The 21,598-nt window shown below is 44.2% G+C and overlaps 1 protein-coding gene across 1 annotated transcript; it reads left to right on the forward strand.

Annotated features, from left to right (window-relative positions):
• Positions 1–4,439: 4,439 nt before the first annotated feature.
• On the forward strand, positions 4,440–21,318 carry FSD2 (fibronectin type III and SPRY domain containing 2). The gene is made up of 12 exons (XM_010178883.1): positions 4,440–5,183; positions 5,264–5,359; positions 6,419–6,652; positions 7,938–7,960; positions 8,951–9,072; positions 10,073–10,228; positions 11,302–11,436; positions 12,268–12,418; positions 12,807–12,940; positions 14,845–14,977; positions 18,075–18,251; positions 21,066–21,318. The coding sequence occupies exons 1-12, from the start codon at positions 4,440–4,442 to the stop codon at positions 21,316–21,318; spliced, it is 2,358 nt and encodes a 785-aa protein (XP_010177185.1).
• Positions 21,319–21,598: the final 280 nt, after the last annotated feature.

A 21,598-nucleotide genomic window follows, 5' to 3' on the forward strand; every position in this document is an offset into this window, starting at 1 on the left:
GCGCGGCAATAGAGAAATGAAATGGAGAGCGGGAGGTGAGGGCGACGCGATGCACGCGTAGAGGTACCGAGTATGAAAAACATAAGTTATTTTTGTGAAGCAAGCAGTTGTTCCTGTGAAAAGCGGTGGGCAGAGCGCACCAGACGGGCAGCCCTGCGGCAAGGAGCACGGACGTTTCCTCAGGGCATCTCTGCGAGGCCTCCACCATTTTTCTGCGTCCCCTGGGCCTGAGCCGCTGGCCGAAGCGGAGCTGCCATGTGCGAGCGGTGTTCCAGCCATCATTCCCACGGGCCCGGGACTTCACAAGCTGTTCCCGGCCAAAACGCCATGCTGTGTTTCAGAATGGAGGCATGTGCTACCCTGTGTCAGCACTCGAGCCTTGAGCGTGGCAGTGACCCCAAGGCCCAGCGCCTGTCTTGCTGTGGGCCCAAGAAGCTGTGGCTGCAAACCACCTTGCAGTCTAATGGCGCTTATCACAGAATCACAGAACGTTAGGGATTGGAAGGGACCTCTAAAGATCATCCAGTCCAATCCCCCTGCCGGAGCAGGAACACCCAGATGAGGTTACACAGGAAGGCGTCCCGGCGGGTTTTGAATGTCTGCAGAGAAGGAGACTCCACAACCTCTCTGGGCAGCCTGGTCCAGTGCTCTGTCACCCTCACTGAGAAGAAGTTTCTTCTCAAATTTAAGTGGAACCTCCTGTGTTCCAGTTTGTGTCCGTTACCCCTTGTCTTATCATTGTTTGTCACCAAGAAGAGCCTGGCTCCATCCTCGTGACACTCACCCTTTAAATATTTATAAACATGAATGAGGTCTCCCCTCAGTCTCCTCTTCTGCAAACTAAAGAGACCCAGCTCCCTCAGCCGCTCCTCATAAGGGAGATGCTCCACTCCTTGTCCTTAAATCAAGCTCAGTCCTGAGGTCATCATGCTTATTGCACTGCCTAAACAGCGCCTCACAGGCCTCTGAGGGGAGCGGGGAGCAAAGTGGTTTTTATATAGTGTGTATCTCTTATTCAGGCCTTGTGTGCAAGGCTGAATTTAATTCATGGAAAACAGAATGTTGTATTCTAATCTTTGGAAGCAAAGCTGACACTACTAATTTTTCAGTAATGCCTGCAAGATAGTGTAGCTTAACAGTATAAGGGCACAAAAAAGTTCTTGTTTGAAAACGTAATAAAATCTGACAGCATAAAAATATTTCAGCAAAGGCTGCATTTATTATGTGAAAACATGTCTGCTCCAATCTCACAAATGATAAGAGTCACTGTTAATGGTAATGAGATAAAGGCTACATGGGTAATTAACTTGTAATTCCTTCCCAAAACAGCAAACAATTGCAGCTAAAAATGTGAGGAAATGACACCAAGTTTAATTGGGAAAAGGGGAAAAAGCAGAGCTTTGTCAAGATTCAATAGACATTTTCCCCTGCACTGTGCCCTGAGCTCAAGACATATATAGTGCAATGTTCTCAAATGTGCTCAAAAACCTCTTTCCAGCAAGACTGCCTCAGTAGCATGTTCACAAGCAGAAGATTATGTATGCTGGGCAACTGTGGGTTTGAGTGAATACATAAAGCTCAAGTGCTACAGCAATCACAATAATCAGTGATAGTATACAGCCTGGTTTTTATCAGGTGAACCACTACTGAGTGCAGACTGAAGGGATATGTTCCAGTGCAAATCCTCCCTAGCTGGGCCGTTGGCCACTTTCTTCACTACGATTAGCTTTACAGGGGGCTAGCAAACACAGGGTTGGGATGTATGTGTATATATAATAAGTGTGTGCAACATTATGAGTTCTGATTTTTTCCCAATTCTGAATCTTGTCTTTTTTCTAGAATCTGATATTGATTCCAACTCAACTCTATAGTAAAGCTTCTGCTAATTTATTAAATGTTTAATGGACTTTGCCATTAAACATTTGCAAGGAACAGAACAGATCCTTCCATGTAGTTGTGCAGCAGTGCTGTAAGCATGCATCCAGTCATTTCAGTTAGCTTATGCTGGAAACACGTTTTGTGTATCCCACACATGACACTCCACCTTGCACCGCAGCTTTGGAAATCACACCTGGAGTTAATGCCTGCACTCTGCAGGGTTTATTAATACCACCTCAGAAAGTGAGAGGGTGCTCGGGCTTTAGCAAGGGCTCTCTATAATTGTTCCAAGTACTTCAGATCCAGCAGTCAACCTCCAGAGCCTTTTCTCAGTGTATGACATTCATCCTGGTGACACTCAAGTAGCACGCTGCTGAAGGACAGCTGGGGCACATCTATATTTGTTCCATTGCTCATTGCTGGCATGTCCCTATCTGAGCAAAGAGGCGGTCTAGGGTTACGGCAATAAGTCTTCCAACTGCAGTCATAGGAAAGTGGCAGGGGTTGCTTTCATGTGAATTAATTTTTACTGGGGGAAATAAATGTGAAGTTTTATGCCATCTGAGCTATCAGAAGAATTTACGACATCTTAAGATAGAAGGCAAGTTTTTAGGTAGTAATGTTTGTTATATATTTTAGATAATTGATGGTCATGGTCTTAACATTCTTCACTGTAATTTTATCTGTGCCTGTAAACTGAGCAAACATTGAGCAATCCTCTGAAAGTCTTATTTAGACAGCAGGGTTCCAGACGAGCTTACTTATGCTTATTTTAATTTATGTCATTTAGTTTCAATTTAGTACTTGTTAATTCACTTTTTCTAGCTTCTAAAGCAAGCCTTACTGCTATAATTATGGGGGGAAAAGTCTTTGCGGGAGCCAGACAACATTTTCTGGTATGTGTCAAGACCTTTTCTCTGTTTAGTATGTTAGAATTTGCATGATTTATTTTATTGCCTTTAGCATAAATAGTATTTCTGACTACCTTCAGTGGTTTTGTCCATAATAAGATATTGCTAGCTGTGGAATCCACACCTATGTCTACAGTGCCAGAAGACAAATGGTGAACTTCTGTGTGTGTTTTCTTACAGATCTGGTAGGCTGGACTGTTTTCAGTCATTGATATAAAACCAGAGGGTTGGAAGTTTTTTAGCATTTTTCACTGGTTCAAAAAGTTGCTTTCTGATAAGTCACTGACTGTGTTGACTTTGATGGCTAAGTAATCCTTAGAAATATTAGTAAAATAGTGATTAAATAAATCTGAGGTGATAGCAAGTACTTCAAACCACAAAGACCATAGAAAGTGGTTTGAAAGCAAAGCTTATGTGATAGCTTCTGCAGAAGCTCTGGTGACCTTGATGTCTGGACTTTTTTCTGTGAGACAGTGGTTTTAAAGCTTCCATATGCCTCACTGAGCTAGGACTAGATGTAACTAACAGTTTATTAATATTCAGCTGAAATCTTTCCATGAACTCTTTTGACTGTAGTAGTAAACTGCTGAAAAAAATTACCCTGAGTGGTTTTGTAGCCGTGATTTTCCTTGTGCTGGTGAACAGTGGAGGGATGTTTCAGCTCTGACAGAGCACTGTCTGTAGTAGCGTTATTTCATGTGCTGTTGTTAATACAGGCTGGTTGGAAAGATTGGGCTTGGGAAGTCAGCATTAAAATTGCCTTTGCACCTTCAACGTTGTTGCATGTGCATCTGCTTTGTCATACAGCTTTGCGTTTCACATCCACATCCTCTTTTCACACCTCCCTCATTGCACAGAATGGACAAAGTCTGCAAGCTCCAGGTCACAGCAGACTCTTCTCAATTCAGGGGTCAGTGATCTGCCTTTCTTCCTAATTGCTGTATGCTTTATCATGGAGATCATCAGTCTTCTTTCTGAGCTTCATTTATGTTAAAATATATTGTTTTCACAACACCTGAGAACACTCAAAGGGCAGTATTTTTCTCTGTTTTATAAAAAGAACCCGAGACCTGGACTGAGAATAATGTTAAAAGAAACCTCAAGTTTCAGTATCAAGACTGGCAATATGAAAGATCCAGAACAGGATTTTTCAGGGCATTTACTAGTGGGCAATGTGGCATCAGTGGTCATCAGAGGGGGCATCTTACAGTATGCCCGACTACAGTTCAGAAAGAGCAGCTGAAGGGTGAGCAGACTTCAAACTGGGCCATCTACAATTGCACAGAACAGCGCTAAGTGTGCCTGAAGCACAGTCGCAGTGTTGAGCTGAGGACAGGACTAGTCCATGGTTTGGAAATCGGACATCAGGATCATAGATGAGCTGCTCAGAAAACATAGGATGCACACCAGAGACAGCTCTCTGCTGTGCTTTGTGTGGAGGTGAGAAAGAACAAGCTTTCAGTGGCTTCACTTTGGAAGTGGAGCTACCAGCTTTGGTCTTTCCCATGCCTACCTCCAGGCCATGAGCAGTCCTCAACCAAACCTGTTCCATCTATGTATTTGCTTAATATCTAAGTATGTAGCTAAGGATCTTTCTTATCTTTTACAGGATTGAGACTCCTCATCTCAAAAGCCTCACTGAGGATACCAATGTCATCTAGGTCTGGCAAGGCAAAGGAATATGAAACTAGTGACCACTCACCAGGTCATTCAGCATCCCCACCAGTCCCAGAGTCTAGTGAGACTGAGGCTGAAGGCTTGATATTTTATCACATGGATCTTTATGGGTCAAAGGAGAGGTTTGATATCTTTCCTGAAGAGCTATCTAATCAAGGAGACAGATCTCTGCAGGATATGAAAATGGAAGCTGCATTGAGTAGCAAAAAACTTCAGCGCCCCCAGGAAGCTGGATATGACTTGGAAAAAGAGGTTGCAGAGTTGGCTAAGATGTATGGACTTGATGAGGATAGAGAAAAAGAGCTTGAACTTCTTGGAGGACATCTGGAGATGGTGGAGAGCAGATGGCTACCTGCTCGCACAGAAAAAGCAGAATCACAAGGCTCCTTATATAATGCATCTAAAAGCAGCTCTCCAGTGAAAGATCAAAGTCAAAGCACAGAGCAACAGGGACTTCCTGGTGAGGCTTCTCAAGATGAAGACCAGAGCAAAGCCAGAGCAGAGGATGAGACTGAGAGCCACATGTGGTCCAGAGAGGGGCTTAGCAGCAGCGGCATCTCAGATGAGTGGAACAGTCAGGCTGTCAGTGAGGAAGAGGAAGCAGCGCATGTTTTTTGTTCTACCTGCAAGATACCAATTCGAGCTTTTGACAAACTGTTTGGTGACCACAAGGATCATGAGGTGGCTCAGCTTCCCAGTGCCGTGGAAAGCGAAAAGGTAAGAGTAATACAAGTGTACTGTGGTGCCTCTAAAATGGTGTTCAGACATACTAAGAATTATGGTGAGTGTTTTGGTAGGAGGAGATCCATAAAAACATGTGCAAGCTGGAAGAGCAGATTGCTCAGATGGAAAACTTTGCCAGTCACTTGGAGGAAATCTTCATCACTGTGGAGGTAAGGCTTTTTTTCTTGGGCTAAATTTGTGGTACTGGGGTTAGAACTGTTTTGACAGTCATAGTGTCCAGTTGTTAATGAGGTAGTTACAGTAACAGAGCACAGAGTTATCTTGAGGGTTGCCTAGACCAAGATACTCAGGAAAATTCATCCTAATTAATTTTTAAAGTGGGCTAGTAAAACCACATTAAGTATTAACCATTCTATGATTCTGTGATTTGCACAGACACTTGCATTCAGAAATAAAGTGACCTCCACTGAGGTTATCTTAGTTTTAAATGGCCCAGGACCTGTGACCTAACTAGTCCATCCAGAGTGTACCCCTTGTGTTCACTCAGTTTCATTCACTGAAGTACCAGATACAGGCAAACCCTTGGACCAGCTGTATCCAGCTACAGCAGTTCAAGAGTTGTGCTACTTCTTGCCTGATGTCAAGTTGGCCCTGGGGGAAGATGCTCAGCTGGCAGCAAGTCCAAGTGAAGCAGTAACTCAAGGCTCCTACTGTCTTTTCTGTGCTGCATGTGGCACAGGAGGACAGTGGTGCCTTAGCAGTGGGCGGCTGCTGGCAATAAAGCCTTGCCTGCTCCTTAATTCTTCCTTCCTAATGCTTTCTCCAGCAGCGAGTGAGGATACCAACATCAGCTGCTCAGCTACCCCAGTGTGAATCCATGGATCCCACTGGGTTGCCATGGTTTCTCTTATGGAAGGATGTGCTTGACTGTGTTAGTGGAAACACTTGTGAGATGATGGCTAGGTTATATCCTTAGTTGTGCTCTCTGGGCTTAGATTGGAGACAGTTGCCTTGCATCATTGTTTTTATTATAATTTCTGATGGTCTTACTATGTCTGGTACCCAATTCAGCACCCTCCTGTGCCTCAGTGGGGATGAATGATTAGAATAAATTCCTAAAAATGCAAATTAGTCAAATTACAGCCTCTGGGTACTGGCGTTGCCCCCTTAGCAAAGATAATTTCAGGCAGATTTAAGTAAGAGACTTTTTCTGGCTAAGCTATGGATCAGGCCTAATACCAAGGAACAAACCACCACATACCTTGCAGGAAAACTTTGGGAGGCAGGAGCAGAATTTTGAGGTGCATTACAACGATGCAGTGCAAGTGCTTGCTCAGAAGTATGAAGAGCAGTTGGAAGCGCTGGGGGAAGAGAAGCAGCAGAAACTGGAAGCTCTATATAAGCAGCTGGTCACTTGTGGGGAACATCTTGACACCTGCAAGGAGCTGACAGACACAACCCAGAAGCTTTACCTGGAAAATGACAAAGCCAATTTTATGAAGGTAAAGAGCTTTAACTGGCAAGGCTCCTTCTAAATGCTCTTTGCTGCTTGCGAGTAGTCCCCAGCTGGGGAGTCCCAAGGGGCTTTATTGCTGGAGAGCATTTGAAGTGCTTGGTCCATGGTGCTGTCACTGCGCCAGCTGCTTGGCTTGATGGCATTGACTTTAGAAGGACAACACAATGCAGCCAAAATGCAGAAGTAGCAGCAGAAATTTGTAACTTGGATGCTCAGTGATTTCTGAGTCTCACTGGGGTACAGAAAGAAGATGTCTCTCTGAAAAGCTTATCTTGGGAAACTCTGGAAGCACTTAGTGTTCACTGCCTCATGCAGGCTCAGCTCTCGCTCTATTCTGGGCTCACAGCAGGCAGGCTGATGCAACCACTTTAGAAGATGGGTTTTTTTCTTGCTCATTTTGTTTGAAAGTTCAGCCTAATAGGAGACTCCAAACTAAATACATTGGGAGCTCCTACAAAGTGACGGATGAGTCCAACTGTTGAGGAGGTGTCAAGAAGTTATTTTGCTTTAGCAGGCAGAAAAATAATTGGGAAAAAAATGAGAATTTTCACGGCTAGTGAGTGATCACTCTAATCTGAGCTGTCCTGTGGCACAGGTGGGTGGGACCATTTCTATAGCCACAGTAACTTCTGAACTATACAGTAAACAAATCTAATAACTCTAGTCTGCTCCAGCAGATCAGCTTGCTGTGTCACTCCAGCCTGCTGAGTTCTTCGCTTGAGTTGACTTTGCCCATTCCTCTGCGACGCTGGAATAACCTTATTTTTCTCCTTAGCTTGTAAACAGTTTTACATCACCCCTAGGAGCCATTATTCACTAAGAAGTCAGTAGCTCTTGGTCGTGAGCTCTCAGCTGCTTAGGTTTCTCCATAGATTTTATGTCTGACTTCCAGTAATGTGCACTGCTCAGACTCCCTCCAATGCAGATAATGTCACTAGGTTATTTTCCCCAGCTATTGTTGGGTTTTGTTTGTGAAGGATCTGTTGGCACTTTGGACAACTGAGGAAGGATACATTGTCGAGTCTAGATGGGTAGCCACTGGTCATTGCCTGATATTGCACATTATCTTACTGTAAATTCAGCCAAGATCTGTCCATTTGAATGGCACAGCTTTGTCTGTAGAGCTGAGTGAGAGCCAATTAGTTCAGTCTAAGGGCTGCATTTGGGACAGTTCATGTAAGACAGGTCAACAGCATGATGTAGTCTGACTCTGCACTAATGCACAAAGTGTATATTTTTCTGTTTTTAACACACTCTTTTTTTTTCCACAGGCAGCAGTAACCATGGTTGACAGGTAGTATCACAGTCTGAGATTTTGTGTCACATTTCTTCCTGCTAATTGGACCTGTCATTGGAGATACTTGCATGTTCTGGACTCCGTTCAGGCACACAGATGTTATCTAAGCTACTGGAGTTATTGAAATCTTCAGTATTTCTGGTTTAAACTGCAGAAGGAAAAGTTGCTCTAAGAAGTTTAAGACTCAAAACTAGTTTTGAGCCAATTTCAAAGAATCCAAAAGGAGTTAGAGCATGAATAAATAACTGTTTTCAGCTTTGTCATAAGGAACTAATTTCAGTGCCTAAGAAACAGGATTGCTGAAGATCTTGAAAGAAATGCTCTGGATACAAATCTGCCTAAAACTGAGCCCCTTAAATAGATTAGTAACAAGCTTATTCATGCATTAATATAGAGGAGTAGAAAGTCAAGCTGTGGGAGCTCAAAACAGATACTGAAAGATCTTGGAGCAGTTGGAAAAAATCTTAAGGCACACTAAATCAATTGCAAAACACATACATTTAAATTGACTGTCATCTTTTATGAAAATACAGAGAAAAGATACCTCTTTGTTTCAAATTTACACCACCTAGAACCATGAGGTCCTGAATTAGTAATAGTGTCATAAATTCAAAATAATGAAAGTCATGGAGCTAATAGCTTGCTTCCCACTGAGGGGTGCTGGGGAAATCTCACTCAGCTGCTGAGTGGGAGCGCAGTGCCCGGCAGCCAGCTCCCTGCATAAGCCAGGCACACAAAGCATGGTCCCTCGGTCTCATCAGCATCCAGCTCTGTTTGGCATCAGAGCACTGATCTGACGTGTGGCCATGTCTCTTCAAGCAAAGGGCATGGGAGGCTGAGCAATGTACAGCCATGGAAACATTCTTTTAAAGAAATAGCTATTATTTTGCTGCTCTCTTCCTCTTACCAATAGATATCATAGAAAGGTATCTCCAACACTGTGGTACTTTCAGTTTGATGTTGTTTTTTTTTTTCCTACAATTACAGACTGGAAGAGTTCTTAAAGAAAGAAGTGAAATTAGAGCTTTCAACACCGCCAGACTTTAAAGAGCGCACCATAGATTTCTCTGAAGTTGAACAACAAATGAACTCCATTAATACTATTCTAGGTACTCTTCCTATCTGATAATTATTTCAGACCTATTTACATTTAATTAAGGGTATGTATGAAACAGAAGTTCATTACTTCTAAAGGAGAAGTGCAAAGGCAGAATTAGCTTCTCCCTAGTTTTCCTTCTAGATTTTTTTGCTTGTCTGTGTATACAGACACTGGAAGCTGGTTATGGATTTTTTTGTTCCATTTGTTTTCAGTATAAAATTACCAGAAGTGCCAAGTTTGGTCTTCTCTGCGTTTACTGGATAATTTCCTAGAAGGCTCACAAAGGCACCCCCCTGCTGTTAAGGGGTCAGACATACTTAGTTGGTGATAACTTGTCTTACCTCGTAGTTGCTTGAAGAAAATGCAGAGGGACACGAGACTGTGCAGATTCTTTCAATACCCATATTTCAGTGGCTTGTTCCTCTGCTATTTAGCAAACATTTTCCACAGAAAACAGAGCAAACCCCCCAAAATTCTAATAATTAAAATAATAAAAATATGAAAAATGAAACAGTTTCTGGATTCGCACCAGTGGTCAGAAAGAATAATATGCAGGTTTTATGCCCATAGTGTTTTCTTAAAGTAAAATAGCATTTGCTACTTGTCTGCTTGTGGTGCTGATCCCATGTTGGACAGCTTTCCTTCAGAAGCTCCTCAGCCCCAGGCTGGTCCGCAGCAGTGCAGTGCATGTCAGATGTTGCTCCTGCAGGGCCACACTAACTCATGGGGAACAGCAGCCCTCAGAAGCAAGGAAGATCGAGTTTACAAAGAAGGGTTAGGTTGAGGCTTATATATTTTGTTGTTTTGATTTTGATTTGAAGCAAGACTAGTTCATACACCAGTGACCTGATTATTATCTGCAACTATTTACAGGGTCGGCTCCTAACTTTTTTCCATGTGGGAGGAATATGACTACTCAATGCCTAGGCTTTGTGCAAACAGCTTTGTGAGAGGAGAGGTGTTTGCCCATGAATGACATATCAAAACTTGACCTGTTTTCCCCTCTGCAGCTCCTTGTGCACCTGTGATCAATCCCCAGGCCCCCAATGCAGCAACTGGCACCTCACTGAGAATTTGCTGGGGCCTCTTCTCAGATGACACTGTTGAGTGCTACCAACTGTGCTATAAACCAGTGAGCAATGAGGGGCACAACGATGAACAAGCAGGTAATAAGGCCTGAACCTAAGAGGCCACTTCAGCCCTCCACTGGCAAAACCAGCTGGTTCCAAAGTGCCTCTGGACTTGCTGTGATAACCAGTGCACTTTCTGTGCACTCTCTCTGCCACCAAAACTCTCATATCTGCCACCACATTTCCTGCTTCTGACTTTGTCACTCTTCCCCTGCCGTGTCTGCCATGCTGTCAGCTGCAGCAGGACCCATCACAGGAGCAAAGACAGGACAGGGCAGGAGCTGGGATACCAGGAAAGGGAAGGAGACAGTGGGTGAAGTTGGGTCTCAACAGTAGCATTATCTTGCCTGGGGAGAGGGCACTGTGTTAGACACACACACGCTGCATCCACTGCAAAGCACAGTATTTTTAGAGAGCAAATGATCATATTATCGGCAGGCCCACTGAAACCCCCACAGCCATTTTACAGTTTATCTCAGTGCTAATAACAAGCTGTAACTCCCCAACACCCACACACACAAAAAGAGAACCACAGAACCATCCTGAACCATCCCAGCCTTGTGACAAAATTGTCTTTGCTAATAATAATCTTGCTTTCCTTTATCCTTTTACTGAAAACACCCAGCCACTTCTCAAGAAAAACTGGAAGCCAGTAGAGCACCAAATGGCCAGCTCAGAGAGAAAAGCAAGACCTGTCCAAATTTTATAAGATTAAGAATGAGAAATGAGTAGTGAAATAGTTTCAGCTCTTGTCCCACTGCTGGAGGGAGCTGACCAGACAGTATCCCAGCAGTGGGAACATGCAGGGTCTTTCTAGAAAAAATTCAGTGACAGATGGGTGACCTTTCATTCTGAGTTTTTTTGCCCCCTGAGTGATGTGGCTCCTTCAGAAGCTGATGTGTTACCTGATTTATGCCTCCTTAGAGGAAGACATGGTGAAACAGCCTGACAGCTAATGAAGGGGCTATGGAGCACAAGGCGCTGTCTTGAGCTCAGCACACAAAATAATGCACCTCAACTACTTGAGGCAGCTTTGGGGGAGGGTGGTAACTGTGTAAAGGCAATGTAAATGTGTGCGCTGTGTAAATGATTTGTTGTTTTCATTTCAGAGCATACGCTAAAAGTCAAAGAAACATACTGCACCATTACTAATCTGTTGCCAAATATGCAGTACGAATTTTGGGTCAGTGCTTTAAATGCCTCTGGTATCAGTCCACCAAGTGAAAAAGCAGTTTATGTAACAGGTAAAAATATTTCATTCGTATGACTCCGTGACCCTCATAGTGAAATTCACAGTCATCTCTGAATTTTATGCCAGTGATGCTTTCTGGGTGTTTTGTTTCTTCTGATTTAAGTCTACTGACTGCATGGGAATTTCCTACTTTTCTTTGAAGAGCCTATGAGGCCAATTGTCCCTGTTTCAGAGTTGAAGAAACGAAAGCAGAGAGACAAAATAACTTATTTAAATGCAAGCATGTAGGAGAGCTGGGAATAAGGCTCAAGTCTCCTATTTCTGCCAGGTAGACTCCTTTTATAGCCCTCCTTTTACTGGCATGTATTTTGTCGACTCACCTGCTACGCTGCCCTTCGTAACTGCAGTTAGGTCAAGCACATTTTGGTTAGCGTGGCTTGTCTTCAGGAACTCTTCCCAGCAGCTGAACTGCAACAAGATTAATTACAGACCCTGATTCTCTTTTGTGAAATCCTGACATCAGATTGAGAAAGTCAGAGCAAGACCTGCAAGCACACATTCCAGATGTCTTTGACATCTTAAAGCAGAGAAGAGATGCACCTTTATGACAAAGTCAAAACCTGTGACAGAAAAGACCCCGTTCTGTAATTATTCTCTGTTACTTCTCTGATTAATTCTCTTTGGACCTTTATAATCCAAATTAAGTCTTGGAATAGTACTGTTAATCACCCTGCCTGCTGTTTGTTGTCCATTGGGGAAGCAAGTTTCTTTAACTAAATAGTATTAGTAAAGAACTTTGTTCTATTTTTTGAGTCTTCAAAGCACATTTGATGCAGACATCTTCAAGCAACAGCTTAGATTTGTTCTTTTGCCTACTTTTTAGCTCCTTCCCCACCTACCATAAAGAGTAAAAAGATCCGAAGCTGTGAAAATGCAGCGCTAGTGTGCTGGGAATCTCAAGACATTAACCCTGTTGATTCCTACACGGTGGAATTGTCCAAGCTGACAGATGAAGAGAATGACGATATTACTGAGTGAGTCCCTGTTCTATCAAATCCACGACCTGTAGAGATGAAACCATTTCAAGTCATGTGGCATAAGATAGTGCTAAGAAAGGACCCATGACCCTTTGGTAAATTCGCCTTCATGAACATTCCTGTTAGTAACAGTAATTTCATAAATGCTCACCAAAAATTACTATACAGGGTATGGGAAAAGGGCAGAAGCAAATATAAAAATCAGCATAGTCTGTCACAGACTTTCTCGTACCCCCGCTGCTGACAACTATACAAGGTAAAGTGTTGCTGATGGGTTACAAGAGAAGCTGATAATGTAATTTCTTCTCTGTTGTTCAGAAAAATAATCTCAAAGGCCTACCTTTGTTCTCTACCCTGTCATTTTCCATGGATTTATTTTCTGTAGATCTATTGTTGGGATTCCTAACTGTGAAGTCCTAATTCACCTCCAGGCAAGACAAAGCTATCGCATCTGCGTTAGAGCCCTAAACCTGGGTGGTTCCAGTGAAAGAAGTGAACCAGTCGTGATACACACCACAGGTACTGTACATCTCGGAACAACTCCAGCAGCCTATTGCAGCATCTGTTATCTCAGCAGAAAGATTCCTGCTCGTTTCAGTAGCCTCTGGATCAGGTCCTAATCTCTTACATCTAATTACACACCTGGTAACATTTTAGTAATGGAAAAAACGCTTTTTGTAACAATAATGGCATTGCTTTAGCTCTGTAATTCAGAATTATTTTTGTCCAGTACATTTGATGTATGAAAGTTACTAATTTCTAAACATTTTAAAAGATAAGATCAATCCAACACCCCAAATGTTACCAGCTTGCCTAATACTGACACACACCAATGAAGAAATTTGTGGTGTGATTTTGCTTTACTTCAGAGATTACCTTGTAATGATGCTGCTGCTTGAAAGTATGGTTGAGTAAGTCAGCACTTTCCAGAGCCACTTGGATATACAGAATCTTCCTGTGTATATATTAGCACGTATCCAGCTTGGCTGGGGAAGCTCTGAGGGCTGGTTCCCTTTATTCATCAGGAAAAAAAAGCGGTCTGGCTTTCAGCTGGAAGCTTTGCTGTTGATAACTGACAGGGCATCATCATCTCTGCCCTCAGTGCCATGCTGAGCAAGGATTAACCTTCTCCCTCAAAAGGGATGTTGGAAGCCCTTTCCCTTCCCACCCTTATTGGTAGACACCTGTTTTCATCTTCACCACTGCTAGAGTGACACTGCAACTTCACTGGGGTGTGTCAGACCTCCTACATCACTCACAGACACATTCACACCATACCTGTGTCTCTTCTGCACTTACCTTCTGTGAGAGATTTGCAAATTGTGCTTATTCAGCAAGCCTACCACACACCCATTAATCTGCGAAGGGCTACGTTTCAGTAAGAAACCCGTCTGTTACACATCAGTGACACCACAGAAAAGATATGGTCATTCTTCAATCCCTGGAGAAGATTTTGTCATTGCATTACCATTAATTGTGTGCATTTCAACTAGTTAAATCAAACTCAATATTTGAAATTGCCAGTGCTGCTTGCACAGTGTGTGTTTGTTTTCAGCAGCACATGCCTGTAATTGCCCTGTCATTGTATTGTATTTGCACTGAAGTAACTTGCAGTTTGATTATAATTATTTCATTTGAAGAGATTTATCTTCTAAGTCTACATTATGCAAACAGCTGATGCAAATTGATCTGTCAGCTGCAAGCGCTCACCTCCAACACTGAGAATGACCTTTGGTTCTTGCTGGAGTGGATACACAAACACCAACTACAAACAGCAGCTGTGACGCATGTGGCTGCTCATCGGAGTGCAGCGTGTCAGACCTGCTCTGTGAAGTCTCCGAAGGGAGAAAGGCAGAAGCGCTTTTGTCCTGGGCTGGTTTAGCTGACTGACCTCTCAGGGCTGACCTGATGAGGAGGTGCTGAAGCATGAGGGATGCTGTGAGTGGTACCTTTGTAGAGATCCCTTCTCCTCAAACTTTGCCTGGCATTTATGTGGAAGAGTGAGACCTTGAAGAAGCCTTTAAGCCTCCCTTCTCCTTTCAGTGATTCAAAATAAAACACTTCAGCTCTGAGGAAGATGACTTGAAACGAGTCAGTCTCTTGCAGGGAGGACATTTCATCTCTGAGTAGCTACTTCCTGTGCAATGCTTGCAGCTTTGAGCCCTGGCTGGGCTCAAAACCAGGTTAAGACCCATTTTCTGCTTTTCACAATGCTGTAACTAGACAGTGTTAGGCTGTAAAACACCCATTTATTTGAAAAACCCCAAATGGACAACCCAGTCCTCTCAGTGTTGGCCACAGATTCTTTCCAGAGCACTGGTTAATCTTTCTGCAGATCCAAATGTTTCAACACAACCTTGCTGCAAACCCTAATGCCATAAGGAGTTGCTGGAGTTATCCTCAGGCATTCTCCTCTCTTGCAGGCACCTACTTCTGCCTTAACGAGGACACAGCCCATCCCTTACTGGCGATTCTAGATGATGGATTTACAATTGCCTGTGATGAACTGGAAAACCCGGAGTGTGATCTGCCTGTCTATGATAACAGCTTTACAAGGTATACAGAAGAATTTCAGTTGCAACTAATGCAAGTGGTTTGCGGCTGCTTCACCCATGACACACCCCTACCTTGAATTTAAATCCACTAAAAAGGTTAACTGGTTTCACAGCTGTCCTCACTTTCAAGTCAGGCACCAACCAAGTAAAACTTCAGACTGTGTGTGTGTATATAATATATAGGGTTTTTTTCCATCCTGTTTTTTGCATAAGTAACTATGGTTGTCTTCAGTTTTAGTCAGTTGCAAACATCTTTGTTGGTCCTTTTAAAATATGGATTACTCATCTTTTAGAAAATCAAATTTATTTTAAGGTATTTCAAGTTGGGCTTTTAAGATAACTAAAAAGTTTGAAATGGTAGGCTTTCCCTATAGTTCCTTGGAGAGTAAAACTCTGTATCCATTTATCCAGGCCCCATAGTTTAACTGGGATTATTGTTCCTGAGCAGCATTATTGAACTCCCTGTGGCTTGCTGCTCTTTTCTGAGAATTTCTAGGGTAACTAATACGTATTATTTACATTTCTCTTTGCATGATACGTGCACTGACTTCTGTTAAATTCCAAAAACCTTCTTCCCATTTTTTAGAGCCCCCAAACCCCAGAAAAAATGTCACAAGGAGAAAAAAAACTTTAAAACCCCATACACTATTAATACAACACTAGTGGGATTTTAAAAAGAAAAAAAAAGCCTTAATTACTAGGTTTTCTTTAATTACAGTGATCCAGCACTTGCACACTTCCAAGACGTAAGGAGCTGCTCCTCTCTGCTGGCTGAGGTGGTAGAGCCTTGCACATGACATGCAGGAGGCTCTGCCCAGCCTTCCTTGGTCCCATATTCACACGTGGAAATTTCAGGGCTGATTTTATATAGCTCTGCCCAGTGGAAACCATCAAACACTCAGCTACAACTCGTTCACTACAGCAACTACTACAGAATGGGCAAAAAGACCTACTGGTGCTTGGGGCACCTGACTCTCTTCTTTGAAAAAGGCTTGTGTAGTTCAAAGCACAGTTGGTCTGTTTGGGTTTGTTGTTTTTTTTTTAATAGATGCCAGGAAGTGTCTAATTGGGGCTTTCAGCAACTCTTATTGATTTAATGAGTTTTAATCTCTCTCTAGCTGTTCTTTGGGACTTAAGCATCACTTGGAAGTTAATGCAAGTTCACAAAGAGGATTACAGATGCAGCTAGCCACAATTACATAAATCCTGCTTACACATCTTGGGCACCTTGAGCTAAATTTGAACAGGTATTTAAGTGCCAAAGCAATGCTAAAGAAATGTGAATACTTGCCTCTTGCTGAGAGATCTAGCTGATAATGTTTGGGCTTACACATTTTACTTTCAAAACAGAATTAGGTCTTTTGCCATTGAAACAAGAGACTTAGCTTGACAAAATGCATGTTTCCAGTCAGAACCATGGAAACAACATAAAACCAGGACTGGCATCTGCAGACACAGATTAATACAAGCCCACAACTTCATCCCTCTGTGGAAATGCAGTGTTACCAGAGGGCTCGGTAGAAAGGAGCCACAAGATAGAAGAGTCTCTTCATTAAAGTCATCATGATAAGCCTAAATGGGATTTCATCCCACTTCCACAGGGTGCTTTTATGTTTCACATAAACAGCCAGAACTGGCATTCAGCTCATTCTGAACTCTGAGGCTGAGTTTTTCATGCCACTGTGAACTCTCAGAAGCCTCTTTCATGCCAAGATACTGTGCAAAAAAAAAGGAAAAAAGAGCTCCCAAGCTGAAATGACTAACACTCGTACTACAAGGAAATTACATTGCAGACTCTTTTTCCTGAAGTTTGTGTGATCTCTGAAAGACTAATGTGTTTCCTAACCACAGCAGCTATGATCTGAGTCAGGTTTGCCTTTGTGGCTTTTCAACTCTCATTACTGTGGTAAAGTTTTGTTCACAGATGTTTACCCATTCGTTTTGCATCATTCCTTTGCTGTCTCAAGCTGTAGCAGCACAGCCCCTCTGAGTCCAGATTTCAGCAGCCTTTAAGCTATTTCCAGGACATCTACGTGCACTTGTAATGAGCTGTACACTTGCTTTAAGCGATTGCTGCCGAGGTGGCACAGAGAACAGCTATCCTGCTGTGCACGCCTGTCCTTGCACATCAGGCCCTCCGGGTGCTGAGTGCAGCTCTTTCTCAGCGTTACCGAGATGAGCTCAGTGTCTACCAGCAGCATCCTTTGCCTTTGTAGTTTACGACCCTACCACAGAAACGTACAAGTTGTGTGTGACTCCCTGTCCAGCAGTGAAGGTGTGTTTTGAACCCTGCTATCCCCTTTGATGCAGCAATGACAGCTAATACACCGTGCACTTTTCCTGAGAAAAAGCTGGGGTGTAGTCTTACAGGATTCATGTTGCCTTCTTAAATTGACTTAGGGTGTTTCAGAAGCATTTGGCTTGGGTTATTTTCCCCAACTTTCTTGATTCAGAACCTGTGTTTTTGCGGTTTTGCATCATCAAAGCACCCAGCTCCTTTGACACAAACTGCCTGTAAATCCAGCTGAAGGGTCTCTCTGTGGTATATGGTCTTTGTCTGTCTCTCCTGCACATCTTTTTTTCAAGAGTTATCTTCTGCATGATTCCTATCATACAGGCTAGGAACCATAGTCTACTGTTAAGACTTTTAATGGCCCAGGTACCTAAGCATATTCCAAGCTCTCCTACCATGTTCAGTTCTTAGTGGTCTTTCCAAACCAGAATCCGTAGCCTTTTCCCCCATGCTGTACTCGGGTTTACCAGAGCACTCTTTTCTAGCAAGCAACAACTTCTCAAAAAACCCAGGCAGCATAGCATGCTGTCCTCTTTGTTCCTGAAAGTGCCCAGAGCACTCATTTATACAAAGCTATCCACAGATAAAAACTGGGTAAGTGTCACAAAGAAACCTGCAGGTTCTGTGTCAGGTCCTCAGCACGTGGACTTCGCTGTAGTCAAAAATCCATGCTGCACTGCTAAGGAGGAGAAAATGGCTTTTGTTTATTGATATGTAATGTCCAGGCACCTTACATACATAAATGTTGCAGATAACATTCCAGAGAGTCCCTGCCAAAGCACACATTCCTGTCTGTCACCCACAGGTGTATTGGGATCCTGGGAAGTCTGATCCCGTTTCCAGGAAAACATTACTGGGAGGTGGAAGTTGAGGAAGATACAGAGTACAGAATCGGCGTGGCTTTTGAAAACACTCCAAGACATGGTTATCTGGGGGCAAACAACTCATCCTGGTGCATGAGGCATATCATCACACCATCGAGGTAAGGGCTGTGGAGGCTACAGGTCTCCTACAGGAACACCTCCCACAGGCACCTGCAGGCAAGAGCAGCAGAGAGCTCCAACTTGCAGGGGGCAGCCAGAGATTTTATATCAAAGCCCAGACCAAGCACTTAACCAGGGGCCTCTGAGATTCCACCACTGGCACTGTGAACTGGTGTTGGAAGGATACTGGAACCTTTCAGCAAATCCCCCTGCTTAATGACATTCTCACATTGAAACAGGCAGTCCCAGGAACAAATCTGAATAAAATCCGCATTACAGAAGTTAGCTGTAAAGGACTTGATTTACATCACTGAATAACAGAATCATAGAATATCAGGTTGGAAGGGACCAGAAGTATCATCTGGTCCAACCTCTTGAGGTAAAGTATAGTTTAAGTGAAATGAGTCAACACCCTGTCAAACTGACCAATGTAGGGGTGTTTACCACTTCCCCTGGGAGATTGTTCCAATGTCTGATTGATTTCATGGTAAAAAAAAAAAATTCTTCTGGACTTCAGTCTCTCCAGAAGCAACTTGTGTCCATTACCCCTCGTCTTTTCCATGGGACTCAGTGTGAAAAGGGAGTCTCCATTGAGGTAAAAGTGTAGTTTAAGTGAGATGAGTCAACACCCTGTCAAACTGACCAATGTAGGGGTGTTTACCACTTCCCCTGGGAGATTGTTCCAATGTCTGATTGATTTCATGATAAAAAAAAATTTCTTCTGGAGTTCAGTCTCTCCAGAAGCAACTTGTGTCCATTACCCCTTGTCTTTTCCATGGGTCTCAGTGTGAAAAGGGAGTCTCCATCTTCTTGGTAGCCACCCTTCATGTACTGGTGCATGGTAATAAGGTCCCCCCTAATAGATCCATGTAAACTAGAAACTACTTATCTGGCTAAACCCAGTTGTATTCAACTGGTCTTGAACTCTCTCCTACTTATGGAAGTACCCAACAGCCATACCTGTATGCAGAAATGCCAGCTCCCCTTATGCCCCAGCTGAACCTGCTGGCTCTCCCCCAGACTATTACGTTACCATCACTACCTTTGACTCCCATGAGATTCGGGCACCCTGTGAAGCATCCAGGAACAAGACAAGTCACAGCCCCAGGCATCCCCAAGCATTGCCCACTGCTTGTCTCAATGGCTCACTGCTCAGCCTGCAAGCATCGCCAAGGTACTGCAGGGTCCCCTTTAACAGAGAGCATGGACACCACCCGAGTGTCCCCCGCATGCAGTCAGTAAATGGTAAGGATGGCACAGCACAGGCCCAAATCTGCCTGTCCTCTGCCTGCTGGTACCCAGGGAGGTTTTAGACGCAGCTCATTTGGCTGGAGCACACGCTCCTCCCCAGGCAGCCGCTGCTCTTGGCCCCCCAGCAGTTCGCCTGCTGCATAGCCAGAGTCCTTAGCAGTGCTGGCATTCGCCTCCCACACAGCAAGAAATGCTGCTTAATGAGGAAGACCAAACCCACTAAAGCTAATGACTCTCACATACACTGCAGGCAGGCTAATTTGATTTCCTTGCTACACTGAGCGCAGAGGTACATTGAGGTTTGTTCTCATTCTTCTGGAGCAATGAGCATGGACTTCAGAGAGGAGGGGGAGCTGGGCCATTGCTCAGTTTGAGTCACTATCGTAGCCATTTCTGCAGGGAAATTTTCTCAGGTTTGAGTGGTGTGGGTGGAGGAGGCGGTTAGTAAAGAAGCTGGCCCTCACAAAATGCCAGATATCACTTCGGCTGAATAAATCTTCTCATTTCTGCTCAGAAAGACACACATTTCCATACAAGACTCATATTTTTGGTTGCAGCGTGCCACACTAGGGAGAGCTGTTTGAGTAACTGTTAAAGGACCCTGGCATTACTCAAACAGTGACTACACAGGGAAGAGGGCTACCCTCATGACAGTGGTGCTTACTTTCAGAGGCCCATCCTAGCCTCCAGTAATCCACAGTCCAGGAATCGCAATTAAATTATGTCATCCTCTAGTAAGTGAGCACAAAGACTGGAACTTGCCCATCAACACTGCCTTGGCTGAGCAGGGAGGTCTGGTAGGAAATGTAATCAGAAATGTCATTTAGGGAGCGGGGTTTGAAAAATGATGTCCAATAGTCTGGAGGATGCCTAGTCACTCTGAGCCAGGCAGCCTCTGCCCGAAGGATTATGCTCCCTCACTGCTGCTGTGAGGGTGGGCGTGAGCAGTCGCCAAAATGTTGGCAGGGAAGAGGGCTCAGTACCACAGGCCCTTCAGGGAGCAAGTGGGCAGCACGGCAGGGCCTGGAAGGACAGGACTGAGTCACTCTCACTCACTCCCTCCTTGGCAGTGCCCACAGCTATCTGGAGACAAGGCTGAGGAGGTAACAAGTGTTGTTCTGGGGCAAGCCTACTGAGCACAGCTCCTTTGTGGAGGAAGGGACAACTTCAGGCTAAACCTAGTGGCAAGAGTGCACCCTCTGATTTACAGGACCCCCACACTGCCCTCTAAGCAGCAGAAAAAAACCTGGGAAGTCCCGTGCTGTGCTCTGACCGTGTCTGTATCTAAGGGCTACCACCCATCCATTCGCAGCCAGCATGGGATATGAAACGAGAAGCCCATTACACGGGTTAACAGGCAGGATAAGGCTGTCTGGAAGCGCAGAGCACACCGCTCCTCGGCAAACACAGCCATTGCTCAGCAAGGTGGGTGGGATGGGGCAGTAACCACAGGGCAGACAGGAGGGACAGGACTGTGCATACCCTGAACACACCTGTGTGCACAAAGCCTTTGGAGAGCAGCCAGGGTGCCTTCAGGTTTTTTATCTGTTTCTTGCCTACAGGCACAAGTACGAATTCCTGCACAGCGGGATGACACCAGATATCAGAATTACTGTCCCTCCCAGAAGGATTGGCATCCTGCTGGACTACGAGAACTGCAGACTGTCATTTTTCAACGCAGATATTGCCCAGCACCTTTACACATTCAACTCGCACTTCCAGCATTACGTCCACCCCTGCTTTGCTTTGGAAACACCTGGCATCTTACGGATACGTAGTGGAATTGCAGCACCCCCATGGACTGCCCTCCCATAACGTGTGTTCTGCAGCTGCCACATCTGTGCATAACCTGCACTGAGCAACACCCTCTTTCAGCATTCACTGCTCCATCACACTCCCTATAAGCCAGCTCTGTCCCAAGACAGAGAGCAAAGCCACCCTGAGCCAAACGAGCTGCCAGGCTTGAGCCCTTACACCAGTTTCTGTCCTCTTAGGCAGGATCTTAGCAGAAAACCATTATGGTCACAGGATCCATCAGCATCCCAGAACTCTCCAGTTACAAACGGATACCATCCTTAGAGGCAACACTGTCACC

Source organism: Mesitornis unicolor, unplaced genomic scaffold (genome assembly GCF_000695765.1).
Source record: "Mesitornis unicolor isolate BGI_N332 unplaced genomic scaffold, ASM69576v1 scaffold32852, whole genome shotgun sequence".
Lineage (NCBI taxonomy): Eukaryota > Metazoa > Chordata > Aves > Mesitornithiformes > Mesitornithidae > Mesitornis > Mesitornis unicolor.

What these genes read in the sequence shown, in the direction of transcription:
- FSD2 (XM_010178883.1), top strand. Translation starts at nt 4,440, where the DNA reads ATGTCATCTAGGTCTGGCAAGGCAAAGGAATATGAAACTAGTGACCAC. An exon ending in GCAGTAACCATGGTTGACAG is followed by an intron (nt 7,961 to 8,950) that starts GTAGTATCACAG and finishes CTACAATTACAG; the next exon opens with ACTGGAAGAGTTCTTAAAGA. An exon ending in GCACAACGATGAACAAGCAG is followed by an intron (nt 10,229 to 11,301) that starts GTAATAAGGCCT and finishes TTTTCATTTCAG; the next exon opens with AGCATACGCTAAAAGTCAAA.